The sequence below is a fragment of the Sarcophilus harrisii genome, chromosome 2 (assembly GCF_902635505.1).
Source record: "Sarcophilus harrisii chromosome 2, mSarHar1.11, whole genome shotgun sequence".
In the NCBI taxonomy this organism is placed as follows: Eukaryota; Metazoa; Chordata; class Mammalia; order Dasyuromorphia; family Dasyuridae; genus Sarcophilus; species Sarcophilus harrisii.
In genome coordinates, this window is record NC_045427.1 from 458,854,972 (window position 1) to 458,869,987 (window position 15,016).

Consider the following 15,016-nt stretch of genomic DNA (forward strand, 5'->3'; position numbering starts at 1 on the left):
AATGCATCACTGCCGCTGTCACTTGTGTGTTTTACAAGTTACAAATGTTCTGGAAAAAAGGCCCATGTCAGAGGGGGAAGAAGGGACAGTAGCACTGGACCAAATGGAGTCAACACACACGTCACAAAGAAGGGGAGATGTTTCCCAATGTCACAAACAGAATTATTGCCTGTCGCATCTGAAACTGTTCAGAAGACACAAAGAATACCGAAGGATCTCCTTGGTACAGGAGATGGAATGTGGCTCTCTTTTTTTCTGATTTTTTTCTTTTTTTCCCCTTTTTTTTGTTCTTTTTTTTCCTTTATTTCTTTCCTTTTTTTTCTATTTTCTATTTTATTTTTTTTTATTTTTTTATTTTTTGCTAAGATACTGAAGGCGGGCGCAAACACACAGAAAGCAAGCGACTGACACAGTCACCAAACACGGTAGTGCAGTTAAAATTCTAAAGCTTACTACAGTCAGAAAGTTTTCAATAACATTTCAATCCCTTCTCTAGGATCATAGAAACAGTTGCATTAAGTTTATCAACTCGATTTAAGTAAGGCAGTGAGAACTATACTAGAAAAACAAGAAAGCAGCCTGCTCTATGCCAGATGGGTCCAAGTTGCACAGCGAACTCATTTAAACTGAAACTTCAGTTGGATGACACCCTTTCGACAGCATATGCAAACCGTATTCCTTATTAGCCTGAGATTTTTTTTTTCCAGTCTCAGGATAGCGCTAAGAATTTTATTTACATTGATTGCAGTTTAGTATTTTTGTAAACTGCTTTAGGCAGAGCTGAAATTTTAAGGCCCTGGGGTTTTATTCTGTGCTCCCAGCCTGCAAGGAAATATTGACTTTTTATTTATTTTTATTTTTTAGGTTCTGGTTGATTTTGTTTTAGAATAAGTTAATACTTCTCTACCATCACAATCCACAGCACCTGTGTCTGTAAAAGGAAACACTTTAAAAGGCTGAAATTTTAAGCCAGTTAAGCAGATTTAAAACTAAATCTTTCACTAGACCTCTTGCAAGGTTTGGGGTTTAAGCATCTTGATAACATCCCTCAAAAGCTCTTTCCATGTTGAAGGAAGAACTTAAGGTGGAGGATCTAAATAGGAGAAAACCTAGCATCATTGGCAAAAAAGAAAGGAAAAAAAAGAACATTTGTTTTATTTTTTAAAAAAAGCATAAGACATTTGTTTTATATAAAAAAATCACAATAAAAATAATAGCTCAAACACTTTCTTCATTAGAGACAAAGCACAGGTTGTTGGAATTCATATTTTAGCTCAAGCTGCTTTATAAGAGCCCATTCTAGAAGATACTCCTGCCCTGTGTCTGTCACACTTATAAAAACTAACAGATGAAAAACTTAACCAGGATTAGAAAATCCTTCATTCAAGTAAAAAAAATTAAAACTTAAAAAAAATTTTAAACCCTCTCTAGTAACATAAAATTTGATTTCTCACTAGCACCTTCTACCGATAAGGCTGACTTCTTCGGCTAAACAATAATGATATATCATATACCCCTAGATTTCTTTAGTATATACCTACTTCTTCATCCAAAAATAAAAATAAAAAGGACCCAGATTAAAAGCATTTCCCTCAATACTGCCATTTGAGCTGAAAAAAGGAATCACTCATCAAATCTGCAATGGACATGTGTCCACAACATCCTTCCTGACCATTGATTCATTCGGCTGTGTATTTTTAAAAAATGAAAATGTAATATCACAATCTTTTCCAATATCAGTCAGTCCTGACCCTCGTTAGGGGCCGGCTAAGATTTCTCCTCCAGTGCAGTTACAACACCACTCCCATTGATTTTCTCTGCAGTGACAGCCCCAGTCTGACTGGCACCATGGTAGCTAGCGTACCAAGCCATCTCATTACTATGCTGGGCCAATGACAGCCGCCAGTATCATATTATAAAGGTGTTTTCAACAATGAAGACGCAGCCTCTCAATCTTCGGAGGCAACACTAAATCATGGAGATGGTATCATTTTTCGGTTAAGAGCGTTATTTTTGGACAAAGACCACTTTAGAGTTTGAAGTGCCCCCTGCTTTTTCTTTCTTTCTTTTTTTCTTTCTTTTTTTTTTTTTTTAGAGTACTAACGACCTCCTCACATTTTTGAAATCACTTTATTATCCCACCTGCGTTGTTTGGAAGCATTTGTTGCCAGGTAACAGTTTAGCAGCCATTTTCAAGGGCTGGGGAAATTTTATATATATATATAGATATAGATATATTTTAAATGTTTTAAACATCCTGTACACTACTGGGGGTAAGGGGAGAACTGTATACAACTCTTTATTTTTCTCAGAATGCAGTTAGCAAACTCTCTCACCAAATGCCTATCTAAAGACTGTAAAATAATATTGCAATATACAGATAGACTTGTTCAGCTGTTACTCCTGTTACTCCTGGGTCTTGCTGCCCACCTCCGTTAGCTCTGCTGAGCTCCCGGGTCTGACAGCTGCAGGTTCCTCTAAATTCCCAGAAGCCTCGGAGTCAACTCTGGAGCGCTTGAACCTGCGATCGGGATACTGGCTGTTGTCAAAAGGCATGCGATGGACACAAAGAACATGGGTCTTCAGGTTTCCCTTCTGAGAGGCACTGTATGGACAATATCTGCACTGGAAAGGCCTGTGACCTGAAGATAGACAGAAATCTGGTTAGTAGGGTCATGGGTCATAAAGTTTTTCTCCCAAACATGTTTAATTAACTTAATATTTTTAAAAATACTATTTAGGAACAAGTACTTCATAAAAGCTATAGCAAATCAAAGAGGAACAAAAATATATAGGAGTCACATAGACAATAATTTGAAAGGAGAGCTTCTAAGGCAGAGATTTTAATTCATTTGCTTAGAGAGAAGAGAAAGCTAGATATCACCTGGTCTTTCTATAAAACTCTCATCAATCACTCAGTATGGCAGTCCAGATCAGGCCAAACAGTTTAATAACTGGGCCTCCTTTATATTTGTTCATTAACTTTTTATTGGAGAAAGATGTAGACACAATCATACATAGATGCAGTACTAACCAAGGGTTTCAGGGAATTGGAGGGGTGGGGGAGGAGGGAAGGAGATCTGTTTCTGACCTTTGAATCGAATGGAAAATATCCTTCCAACTCGGTTTCAATTATTACAGTGTATATTTGTATGTATGTCTATACACACATATATATCTGGGAGCAGGGGTCAGACAACCAAGTCCTGTGCGCATTTTCTAGAAGTTCCTACTACACAAGTTGGATTTAGTTCTTGAGGTCTAATATTCTAAGACTTGCATAAACCTTACATTTTGAATAGAAGATGAATGAGTGAAGAAAGAGCTCTGATCCCCATGGTCTCATTTCTTTGTTCAGATACACCACAGACACACATGCACATTTTTGCCATATTGAAAAACTAGTATAGCATCTGGTTTGGGAAGTTATATTGGAGCAATCACATTTCCTTCCATGCTGGAAAGTTGATGCATTGTTTCTGGAAGTTTATGGGCTTTTGTCTCTCCAACTAGCAGCATCAGAGGTCAAATACCCTTAGCTGGGTTTAATTTGCTCAGGAATATTCAGGAAGAAAATTAAGTGAGCCCAGACACTAACATTGCCCCTCCACCCTACCCCTCTCCACCCCAACCCACATGCACATATTCATATCCTAAGAGCACTTTCAGTATTCCCAGGCTGGACATTCCTAGGGGACAGCAAACCATGCCCCTTTTGCTTTCCATGAGAACTAGTCTCCGAAAAACTATGGGTAAAACATCTTTCTTCAGTGAAATTAAGCCATGTTTTCCCAGCAACTTATTTGGTAACGTCAGAGCCATTTTGTCTCTACCAAATTGCTTTTAATTTGCCACTCAGCAGCTCCTAATGCCTTCAATTTAATATCTCTGATCCCTGGCCCCCTAACCCCCAGCTTCTCTGCAAACAACTGCTTAAGTGCCCGGGGTGGGGGGGGGACTCCTAGAGAAGTAATACTCTTTAAAGACAGTCTTTAATATAAATAATCATCTCTGCCTTATTAATCGTTAAACTTATCTATGGAAACTCTAATATACCAAAATTCAGAACACAACTGATCAGATCCAATGGAACAAAGTGTCTCAACAATACCCCCATACCCATACCACCCCAAGATCTGCATGCATTGCCTTGACTCAAAGCATTAGAAAAAACTTTCTCTTCTTCTCCACACACACAGATTTCTTCCCAGAAATCTACCTACTTCACATTAAGTGATTCAAAAGAAGAAAAAATAAGCCTTCGTGTTTTTTTCAGGGCGGTTCTTATATTTCTGATTTCCAGGGTTTGGGATTTTTGTTTTGTTTTGTTTTTATTGCCCTCAGTACCCCATTGTTCGTACAATTGCTACCTCCCAGTGCTGCTAATTATTGGAATTCTATCTATCCCTCAGTTTCTAGCTGCAGCTCTGTTTCTACCAGGAAAACTTTGGCAGCTCTGTCTACCAGAGAGAGAATTAGTTAAACTTCTTCATCTGTCGAGACATGGGTTCTAATGCTAGCTCTGAGCAAATCACCTTCATCTGTCTGAGCTTCTTTGCATGGCTTCCTCTGTGATAAAGGAGTCATTTTTGCACTACTTACTTCTCAGGATTTGTGAGGACAGTGTTTTGCAAACCAAGAGGCCAAATGGACCCAGAATCATAATCCCAACTCAGTCACTTAACTAAGGGAATTTAGGGCAAGTGTTTTAATTCCTCCAGGCAATGGTTTCCTGCTCTGTCAAAAGAAAAGACTGGACCTGATGACAATAAGGTTGCATAAGATCTGAAGATTATTAAGAGACCTGTAAATGTGAGCAATTATTCCTATAATCCCCTACCCGGATCTCCTTCTCTGCAGTTTTCTAATACTTCTATTCGGATAGACAAATAGTATATCGCCAATCGCCCAAATGATTACAATCATTTAATAGCTCCATGAGTGTAGGCTTTGTCTCCTCAATCAGATGGGAAAATCCTCAAGAGAGCTTCAACCTTCTTTTCTTTTCTTTCTTTCTTTTTTTTTAATCTCTCTTACAGTGCCAAAAACAAAGGATTACAGAGCTAGAACTGGAAGTCAGAGGCCACCTAATCTAGCTCTTCATTTTACAGAAAGGCTAAATAACTAGATCAGGCTGTGATTCCAACTCAGATTCTGGTGCTTTCCAGTCATTTCTCTTTCCCAACTACCTTGTAGGCACTAAAGAAGTGTTATTAGAATGATTTCATTTCCCCGTTACAAAAGTAGATGGAGAAATTTGGGATGGAGAAATTTGAAAGTTTGTTTTTCTAATGCCACTTTTTAGAATACAGGCAAAAAACCAAAACAGAACAAATTCCTTTTAATGACTATGAAACATAAAGAATAGATGGAATAACACAATTCTGAGTTATTGAGAGATCAAGGGAGCGGTTTGCACTCCTGTACCCACCAACCATTTCAGTATCTAATCACAATCACAATAACAACAATCACAACAACATATTTACATAACAATTTTTGTTTACAAAATTATTTTCTAACAACATCCTGTGAAATACATATGTCAAGTAGTTTTGCCCCAAATACTGTAACAAAAGGAAAACAAATAGGGCTTCCCCCCCCAGCACCTCAATTTAGAGAATTACTAACAATATTTGTTCTCCTCTAGCAGTATAAAATAAATGAATTTAGTACCCAGTTAAGAAAAAAAAAAGAATTTCTTTAAACAGGAAACTAACAGTGTGCCTCCTGAACCCTTGTTTTAGGAAATTGATTTGAGGACACACCTTGTTTTATTTGTCAGAGCTGTGGCTCTGATTTTAATCATTTAACATACAGAAGGACATGTCTTACCAGAATAGACCAGGAAATATTCTGAGATTTGTGTAAAATATTTTAATTCAGTTCCTTGCTACACGGAAAATAAAAATGAGGCTTCTTAACTATCATCATATAATTAGTAAAAATCATTCACAGTCAGGACAGCTGGGTTCAAATCCCACTTCTTTATCTAAGGCTTTTCTCACTGTATCACAATGATCTATTTCCATTTCATACCACTCCAGCAGGATAAATCCAGTGACATATTTTATGGGAAAGAGGCTTTGGAATTCCTGGTTATAATGAATTGTTAGAGTTGTTCAAGAATTTAATTTTTTCTGCTTATCATTTATAATTATCATCTGTTTTATAATATACAATACACCATGAAAATAGTGTGTTGCATTTAATACAAATATAATACAAAAATACAACTATAAAAACAAAGGCTTATTACTCACATAGATTCATATATTGGCAGAAATAGAAAAGACTATTGTAAAATCTCCCTATTTGACAAGTTGGAAAACTGAGGCCCATAAAAATATGACATTGATTTTGTGGAAATCTATGTGTTAGTCTCTAGGCTTATCTGCAGTTTATAAAAATAAATTTATATAAATGTTTGTCATATATGGTAATATATTTTCAATGTATTTTGTTGCTACTGAGTCAAAATGTCTTGTGTTTTTATGGAGCTTTCTATAAAATAACAGATAATGTTCTACTTTTATGTCTAATGTCCCACTGGCATAACGAGTCCTCACATAAGTTAGAATATTTGAGAAGGAAGGGACTTTAGAGATCTGCAGCTCCATTCTGATTATTTTAAAGGTGAAGAAACTTGTATCTAAATTAGGGAAGTGACTTAGAGCCACACAGTTAATACACAATAGAAGCAGAATTGAAATCCAGAACTTTTAAATTCAAGTCCAATGTTCAGCTTCTAAACTGGGGGTCAGCAAATTATAATCTATGGGTCAAAATCAGCCCACAGTATCTCCTGTTTTTGAACAAATAAAATGATTTTTAACATTTTTAAAGGCATAGACTCAATTTAATTTTTTTTTTTTTTTGGCTGAGGCAATTGGGGTGAAGTGATTTGCCCCAGGGTCACACAGCTAGAGGTGTTAAGTGTCCGAAGCAGGTTTTGAATTCAAGTCTTCCTGACTTCAGGCCTGGTGCTCTCTCTATCCACTGCACTGATTAAATTACTTTTTTAAAAATTTTTATCTGGGAAGCTAGTTGGTATAGTGGATAGAGCACCAGCCTTGAAGTCAGGAGGACCTCAGACACTTAATTCATCCTAGCTTTATGTCCCTGGGCAAGTCTCTTACCCCAAATGCCTCAATAAATAAAAATTTTTTAAATTTCTCTCATTTTATTCTCACAACTATATCACGAAGGAAATATGAAGTTATTGTCCTTAATATCCAGATAAAGAAACTGAGACCTAAATCAGCATATAGACTTGTATTATATCCATTTTCTGTGATTTCATCAATTTAAGAAGTTCCTGGTGAAAAAACTTTTAATTATGCAGATGAACACTTTCTCCACATCTTCTAATCTTAAAAAGGCAACTATATTCCTGACTAACCTTTCTTAGAAGGTTAATACGAGGTCAGAATGAGACAATAGTAACAACACTCAAAATAATTATAGTAATTATTGTTGTAGGGCTTTGAGTTTTGGAAAATGGTTTTACAAGCATGAATTCATTTCATTTCAAAACCTCCCATGTACTAAGTTGAAATTATTATCCCATTTTAAAAAAGAAGAAATCTGAAGCCCAGAGAAATCAAGTTGCTCAGAGTGACAAAGTTAGCTAACAGCAGGGACAGGACTAGAATCCATCCACAAACCCATTGCTTCTACCTCTCTTCTCATACAGGTATGATTATTCTTTGCTATCTGGCTTCCTATTTCATTCAAATGAAACCTTTCTCCCAAGTTACCAATGCTCTCTTTTTATGGCCAAATATGATGGTCTTCCCCTCTTTTCCTCCCCGCCCCACCCCCACCTAGTCTCAACTTTTTGGAACTAACTGCTGTATTTGACTTGAGTAATCATTCTCCTCTCCAGAGTAATCTTTCATTTCTGGCCTTTCTGTAACCCCATTCTTACCTAGTTCTGCCTGTCTAATTCCTCTTTCTCAGTCTTCTTTGTTGGTTCGTCTTTAAAATCACTCTCCTTAACTTGAGGCATCCTTAAAGACTCTGTATTGCCCCCTTACTCTTATCTCTCTTTTCTCTTTATGACCTCATTACCTCCCATTTATTTTACTATCTCTATTCCCAATGACTCCTAGACCTAGTTTCTCCTCAAGTTTCAATCCCGAATTACTCCTTATTTATTGATTGATGAGGCACTAAATAAGCAAATTAATTTAATTAGTATTATAATTTTTAAAATATTGGCTCAACCTACCCATGAGCAATTAATATTTTCTAATTATTTATGTCTTTTTTTATTTGCATAATAGGTGTAGTTCTATTTATATAGTTCTTATATTCATTATGGGAGGTAGATTCCCAAGTATTTTATATATTCTTTCATAATTTTAAATGGAATTTCTCTTTCTATCTCTTCTTGCTGAGTTTTACCATAATTATATAAAAATGCTGATGATTTGTATGGATTTATTTTATATCCTATAACTTTAGTGAAGTTCTCATTGTTTCAATTAATTTTAGTTGACTCTTTGGGGTACTTTAACTACATCATCATTTCATTCAAAAAAAGTGATGATTTTGCTTCTTCTTTACCTCTGGTTATTCCCTAAATTTCTTTTTCTTATCTTATTTGCTATAGCCAGCATTTCTTATACTATGCCATGAGACATATTTCTGTATATAGTCATTGAGGGAATTTGTTTTGTTTGTCTATGCATATTTGTTACAATGAATTTGTTTTTCTTTTCTTTGAGGGGGGTAGGTGATGGGAAGAAGTGAAAATAGATTTCTCTTCATTTAAAAAAATAGATAGGAGTACAACAGATGTGAAATGGTTCATACATTTTCAGATGAAGCAATTGCATTAATTGCTTTGATCATCTGTTATAGTTTGTTATAAGAGACCTGTATCATAGCAGGAGTCAACTGTAAATGTCTGTAATATGAAAATAAAATATATCAATTATTTCAAAGCATGAATATGATAGCATCTCTCCCCTACTTAATCAACTTCAGTGGCTCCCTATTGCCCTCAGGATCAATTATAACTGTTTGACTTTTAAATCCCTTTACAACCTGGCCAATCTCTCTTTCCAACCTCATTGGAAATCACTTCCCCAGTACTCTGTGATACTGATTAACTAGTCTTCTCTGTTTCCTTAAATATGGTATATATACAAACAAGATATACAGTGAAAAAATTATTTCAAAAAATCCTCTTCCTTTAAGAAACAGCCCAAGCCACACAGAGCCTCTTTTCATGTCCCCAAATGCCAATGCCCTCCTTCTTGAACTACATTGAAATTAACTGGCATGTATTGATTTTCTTTATATCAATTTGTATATATGCATATAAATACATGCACATATGCATATACAATATATATATATAGTATGTATATATATGTATATATATATATATATATAAAATATATATATTCTCCCACATTTATATTCAAAATTCCTTAAGAACAGGCTTCATCAGCTCTTTTTGTAGTGGTAAGGAACTGGAAACTGAGTGGATGCCCATCAGTCGGGGAATGGCTAAATAAGTTATGGTAAGTGAATGCAATGGAATATTATTGTTCTATAAGAAATGATGGGCTGTCTGATTTCAAAAAAAAGGCCTGGAAAGACCTACATGAACTGATGCTGAGTGTAGAAAGCAGGACCAGGGGAACATTATAGACAATAATAACAATATTATGTGATGGTCAACTGTGATGTATTTGGCTCTGCTCAACAATGTGGTAATTCTAGGTAATCGCAATAGACTTGGGATGGAAAAGGACAATCACATCCAGAGAGAGAATTATGGAAATGAATTTGGATCAAAGGATAGGATTTTTATCTTTTTTGCTTGTTTGGTTTGTTTTTATTTCTCATGTTTTTTGTTGTTGTTGTTGTTCTGATTTTTCTTGCACACCATAATGTTTAAAAAAATTCCACATATTCCACCTATATAAGATTGCTTGCTGTCTTGGGAAGGGGAGTGGTAAGGGAAGGAGGGAGAAAAATTCAGAACACCAAGTTTTGCAAAAGTGAATGTTGAAAACTATCTTTATATATATATTTGGAAAAGTAAAATATTATTAAAAACAGAACAAGGCTCATTCCATTCCACATACTTTTTATCTTTAGCACCTGGCACAGTGATTAGCACATAGTAGGTGTTTAAAAAATATTTGCTGATGGATTGATTATCTCATAAGCTAATGTTCTTTTAGCCACCATGTGACATTAATTGGTGGGATTGGTATTGAATGAGAAATCATTAAACTGTACCCTGAGAGGAGTATGCTATGCTCCCATATTCTTTACTCAATACCAAAATACAGTAGCCAGGGAGCTAGAGGTTTTCTTTTGATGTTGAAATTAAACATTTACAATGTAATGATGGCATCTTAAACTCAGAGACAACAGTTGACTTTGTCACTCTCTTGGTTTAGGAGAAACAAAATTTCCAAATGTAGATTTATCAGCAACATTCTCAGTAGGAGAACATAATGTTAACTGGTACAGGCCATCACTTTCTTGATCTCTGACCATTAGACCTTCTCTATATAATGGAATCAAAGGCCTTCCAGATAGCACACTACATATGGCAAGGCTCAGATCCATCACCCAGGGATTGAACTAATTAATGGTTCTTTAGAATGTAGAAGTGATACAGCTACAAATGAAAATCCATTTCTACATAGTTTTATTAAAAAAGAGAAAAACCAAAAAAGAAATTTTGATTAAATAGACTAACTTGAAATAAAACTGATTTATACTTAAAACAGATATAAATCCCTACTTTCTGATGAAATTTCAATCAACATCATCTTGAAATTCAAGCACTTTGGAAAGTTTAAAATTCCAATCTGGGGAAGAGGGTACATCTAAAACAAACTTGATATAATAATTTTGCATGGTAGCCCCTCCTTTCCTATTCTAAAGGCTCTAGAATTAAAAAAAAAAACGACTAATGGGAAAAGCTAAAACAAATAATTTTGTCTGATACAACCCTATCCCTCTTTTTTTTTTCTTTTACAAGTGAGAAAACTGAGAATCAGAGAATTTAGGAGGCTTATCCAAGGTCACAAAAGCGGTAAGTAACAAGCATAGCTGGAATTCAAAGCTTTAACTCAAACCTAATGCTCTTTTGACATGGGCACATTCCCTATTATCTTCAGTCAATAAGCATTTATTAATTGCTTACTATGTACCATGCCTTGACTTATGTCACTTATTGTGTGCCTTGCCTGACTTCCCATCGCTGCTAAACTTTTAGCTTGATGTAATATTCTCAGTAGAATGTAAGCTTCTTGCTTTTATGCCTTTGTATCCCTAGGATCTAGCATAATATCTGGAACGTGGTACTCTCTAATGCTCTCTAAATGCTCCTTTAATGAATGAATCCCTGATTAGATATTAGCTAATATATATTAAACTGATAAAACCCCTTCCATGGTTATTTCTTCTTTTTAGGGGGAAGGGGTGCTAGTAGAGTAGGAAATTAGGCAGAGATTAGGCACTGGATCTATAATTTCACTGGTATGAAGAATTCTCATTGGGGAAACTTCTACCAGTGCAGATCTACAAATAAGTTTGTCGGGGGCGGGGGGAATGAAGGGGGGGAAAAGGGGAGGGAAAGGGGGAAAAGGAGGAGAAGGGCTGTCTACTGACAGGATGAGTATTTTGCCCAGGGTCAGAGTTAATATATCAGAACCAAGATTTGAACCCAAATTTTCCTAATTCCCAAGACAGTTCTATAGCATATCTATTATAGGTACCCTGCATCTTTTAAATTTTAATATTTGCACTTTAGGAGGGGAGGGAGCAGGATATCTAGGCAACTGCAAAGGCTTCAAGCCTGAACTGAATGGATGCATGATCATGGAGTTAGGGGCACATGATAACTTTGGGAGTATAAAGGGAATATTTGTGCCTCACCTCCTATTGTACCTTGCAAAGAGTTGGCTACTCCCTTTGTTTAGCAATAATACCCATTCTGGTGACAACCTCCAAAGCAGCCTGCATCATTTTCTTTTTTCTATCACTTAGTATTTGAGGCCATCAAGATTTCCTATCCCTGCCATGTGAAAAGTAAGTACACAATAAGTTAATTTGTATTGTCACTGTGCAGTAGAACGGTGGTAAAGAGCACATTCATTTTTAATCCACTATGAATAATATATAAATATGTATACAGAGCAGAGGGTCAAGAAGAGTAAGGAGAAAGCTAGTGGTACATTGTTTACCGCAGAAGTAGCAAAACCAGGTATTTTTCTTACTTGCTAAGATGAGAATATCTGCAATTTGCTTGCACCTAAGGGGTGGAAGCAAAATGTCTAGTCCTCTAGGGGAACCTATCCATTAATTATAGCTCAAAACCTGGCAAGGGCATCTGGCTTCGGAGAGAATGGGAAACCTTTCTGATGGTTCAGAACCCCTGCAATGCAGGACAACAAGGTTTGGGGTAGTTCAGAGTGAGTTAGGGAATCTGAGAATCTCGGGAAAGCACAAGAAAATGATAAGCATGGGGTGAAGGAGAAGATAATTTGTCATCAAAACTGCTCTCTGGATCCTTAAGAAACTCCCCAGGCCTCATGGTGCTAGATCTTTGGTGAGGGTACAACTACTGAGAATGCAGGGATGTGTCGTTACCTGTTTCAAAATAAAAAAAAAATGACAAATCTATGTTTATTCGTCTTTAATCTTAATCTTCAACTGAGAAAGATTAATAAATGACTTCATTGCTAATGATGCTAAATCCAGACATTAGAGTATGGTCATTGAATTCAGAGCTGGAAGATACCTGTAGAGATCATTCCTTACTTATGGAGAAGAGATGCGAGCACTAAGACCTAGTTCTGCTAGCTCCAAATCCAATACCCTTATGCTTACATCTAATCAAATTAACTTTTTGACTTTTTTTTCCTTTTCCCACACTCTGATTTTTATTACATTTATTCCCCAAAATGAAGATTTAGTAACCTACACATCATTTCCTTCAATCATAATGTTTTACTACTATTTCTTTGCCATATTTTCAGTTAATTACTCTAAAGAAAGTGCTGGGTTTCATTACTTGCAACATGATACTGTATCTTGGATTATACATGGCCATAAAACTTTTCAATTTTTCACATTCGGATTGTTCCATTGATATGACATACTAAAATACACACACACATACACACACACACACACACACACACACACACACACACACACATCTGTCCTACACTGGAGCCAGAAAGTATGTGTATGTGCATGATATACATGGATGTGCATATATCAGTGTGAAAGATCAACAATAAGAAGCCTGGACACATATGGCATTAGGGATAGGGATGGGCTATGACTATCTAGCTGGTAGACTCATAGAGAAAGGTTTCTTGCAAATTTCTCTGAAGATAGACTTCATGGTGGAGTACATTGGAAATTATAGGAAATTAGTTGTGTGGTCAATTCACCATCCTGTGTGGTCATTTCTTCTTGGAAAAAATAAGTGACTACACTAGATGGTCTCCAAGGTCTTTAAGACATCTAGGTGGAATAGTGGATAGGATGATGGAATTAAAATTGGGAAAACTTAAGTTCAAATACTGTCTCAGACACTTTTTAGTTGAATAACTTATAAGTCCTTTAAATTCTCTCAGCCTCAGTTTCCTTAGATGTGAAATTGGGATAATAATAGGGCCTATATCTTACGGTTATTATAAGGATCAGTTGGGATAATATATACAAAGTTGACATGTTTAACCTCTATTGGGTTACTTACTGCCTGGGGAAGGTGATGGGAAAGAGGTGATGGGGAAGAGAGGGAGAAAAATTTGGAACACAAGATTTTGCAAGGGTGAATGTTGAAAATTATCTTTGCATGTATTTTGAAAATTAAAAACTTATTAAATATATGTACATATATATATAATAAACAAAAAGTTACTTTGCAAACCTTAAAGATGTATTTAATCTTAGTTATTATCATCTATGACTCCTAGTTCAATTCTACAAATTCATTCAGTTTCGATAGATTTGGTGACTTTTACAATCAAACCACAAACTTTTAAATGTGCAAGGAACTATAGAGAGTCTTGGGATAAAGAGATAACAACAAAATTTCTACCCTCAAAAGGTCTGTTCATTATCTTTTTAAAAATTTGTTCTCCACTGATTTTATGACATTGTCCTATCCTTGTTCTTCTATTAATTCTTTAAGATTTACTTGGCTGGTCTTTCTCCCTCCTCATGTTCCACTCTATGTGGGCATCCCCCATGATGCTGATCTTGGCTATCTTCTTTCCCTCTCTACTCTATGTCTTGGCAATCTCATTGACTCCCATGGCTTCAATTATCACTTCTGTGAAGATAATTCCCAAATCTATTTATCTGTCCCCAACTAGACCTCCAGTTTCCTATTTCCAATGGTCTGCAGGATATCTCTACCTAGTTATCTTGCCAATACCTCAGAATCTACAAATCCAAAATTTAGGATAATGTAAGATATATCTGCCTCCCAGAAACCTATCCCTGCTCTTAACTTCTGCATGCTTATTAATGGGCCCATAATTCTCCTGGATTGAAAGCTCCAAATTATTCTCTTTTCCCTCTCCCTCATCGCCTAAATCCAATCAGTTGCCAAGTCCCATCAATTTCCCCTCTACAATATATTGGAAATTCACTCCTTTTTTCTAAATCCACTACCATTATCTTAAATCAGGTGGCCATTACTCTCACCTGGATGATCACAATAGGATTTGGCTATCTGACTGTTGTCCCTGAAGAAAGGAACCTAGTCTACCAGCTGCTCCTTGAATATGACCCTCCATCTCTCATGCTTGCCCCTAAATAAACTATCTACTACTCCTAAAAAGCACTCCTCCCTCACTGCTGCTTCTCAGCATCACTATCCTTCCAGGCTCAGCACAGGTACAAATCCAATGATCTGCTCACTGGTTAGCTTTCCCCCCATCCTCCAATTGCTTTATATTTACTTATGTATGTATTTCTGTCATTCAGAGGCTTCATGGAGAGCTCACCTTGCAGT

The 15,016-nt window shown here is 36.1% G+C and overlaps 1 protein-coding gene across 6 annotated transcripts in view; it reads right to left on the reverse strand.

Annotated features, from left to right (window-relative positions):
• Nucleotides 1-1,169: 1,169 nt before the first annotated feature.
• ZNF536 (zinc finger protein 536) overlaps nucleotides 1,170-15,016 on the reverse strand; it is a 585,974-nt gene continuing 572,127 nt past the window's right edge. For all 6 annotated transcript variants that reach the window (XM_031954398.1, XM_031954395.1, XM_031954397.1 and 3 more), the window contains exon 7: nucleotides 1,170-2,642. In XM_031954398.1, the coding sequence (XP_031810258.1) occupies nucleotides 2,407-2,642 (236 nt within the window). In that variant the 3' untranslated portion in view covers nucleotides 1,170-2,406. The remainder of the gene's footprint in view (nucleotides 2,643-15,016) is intronic.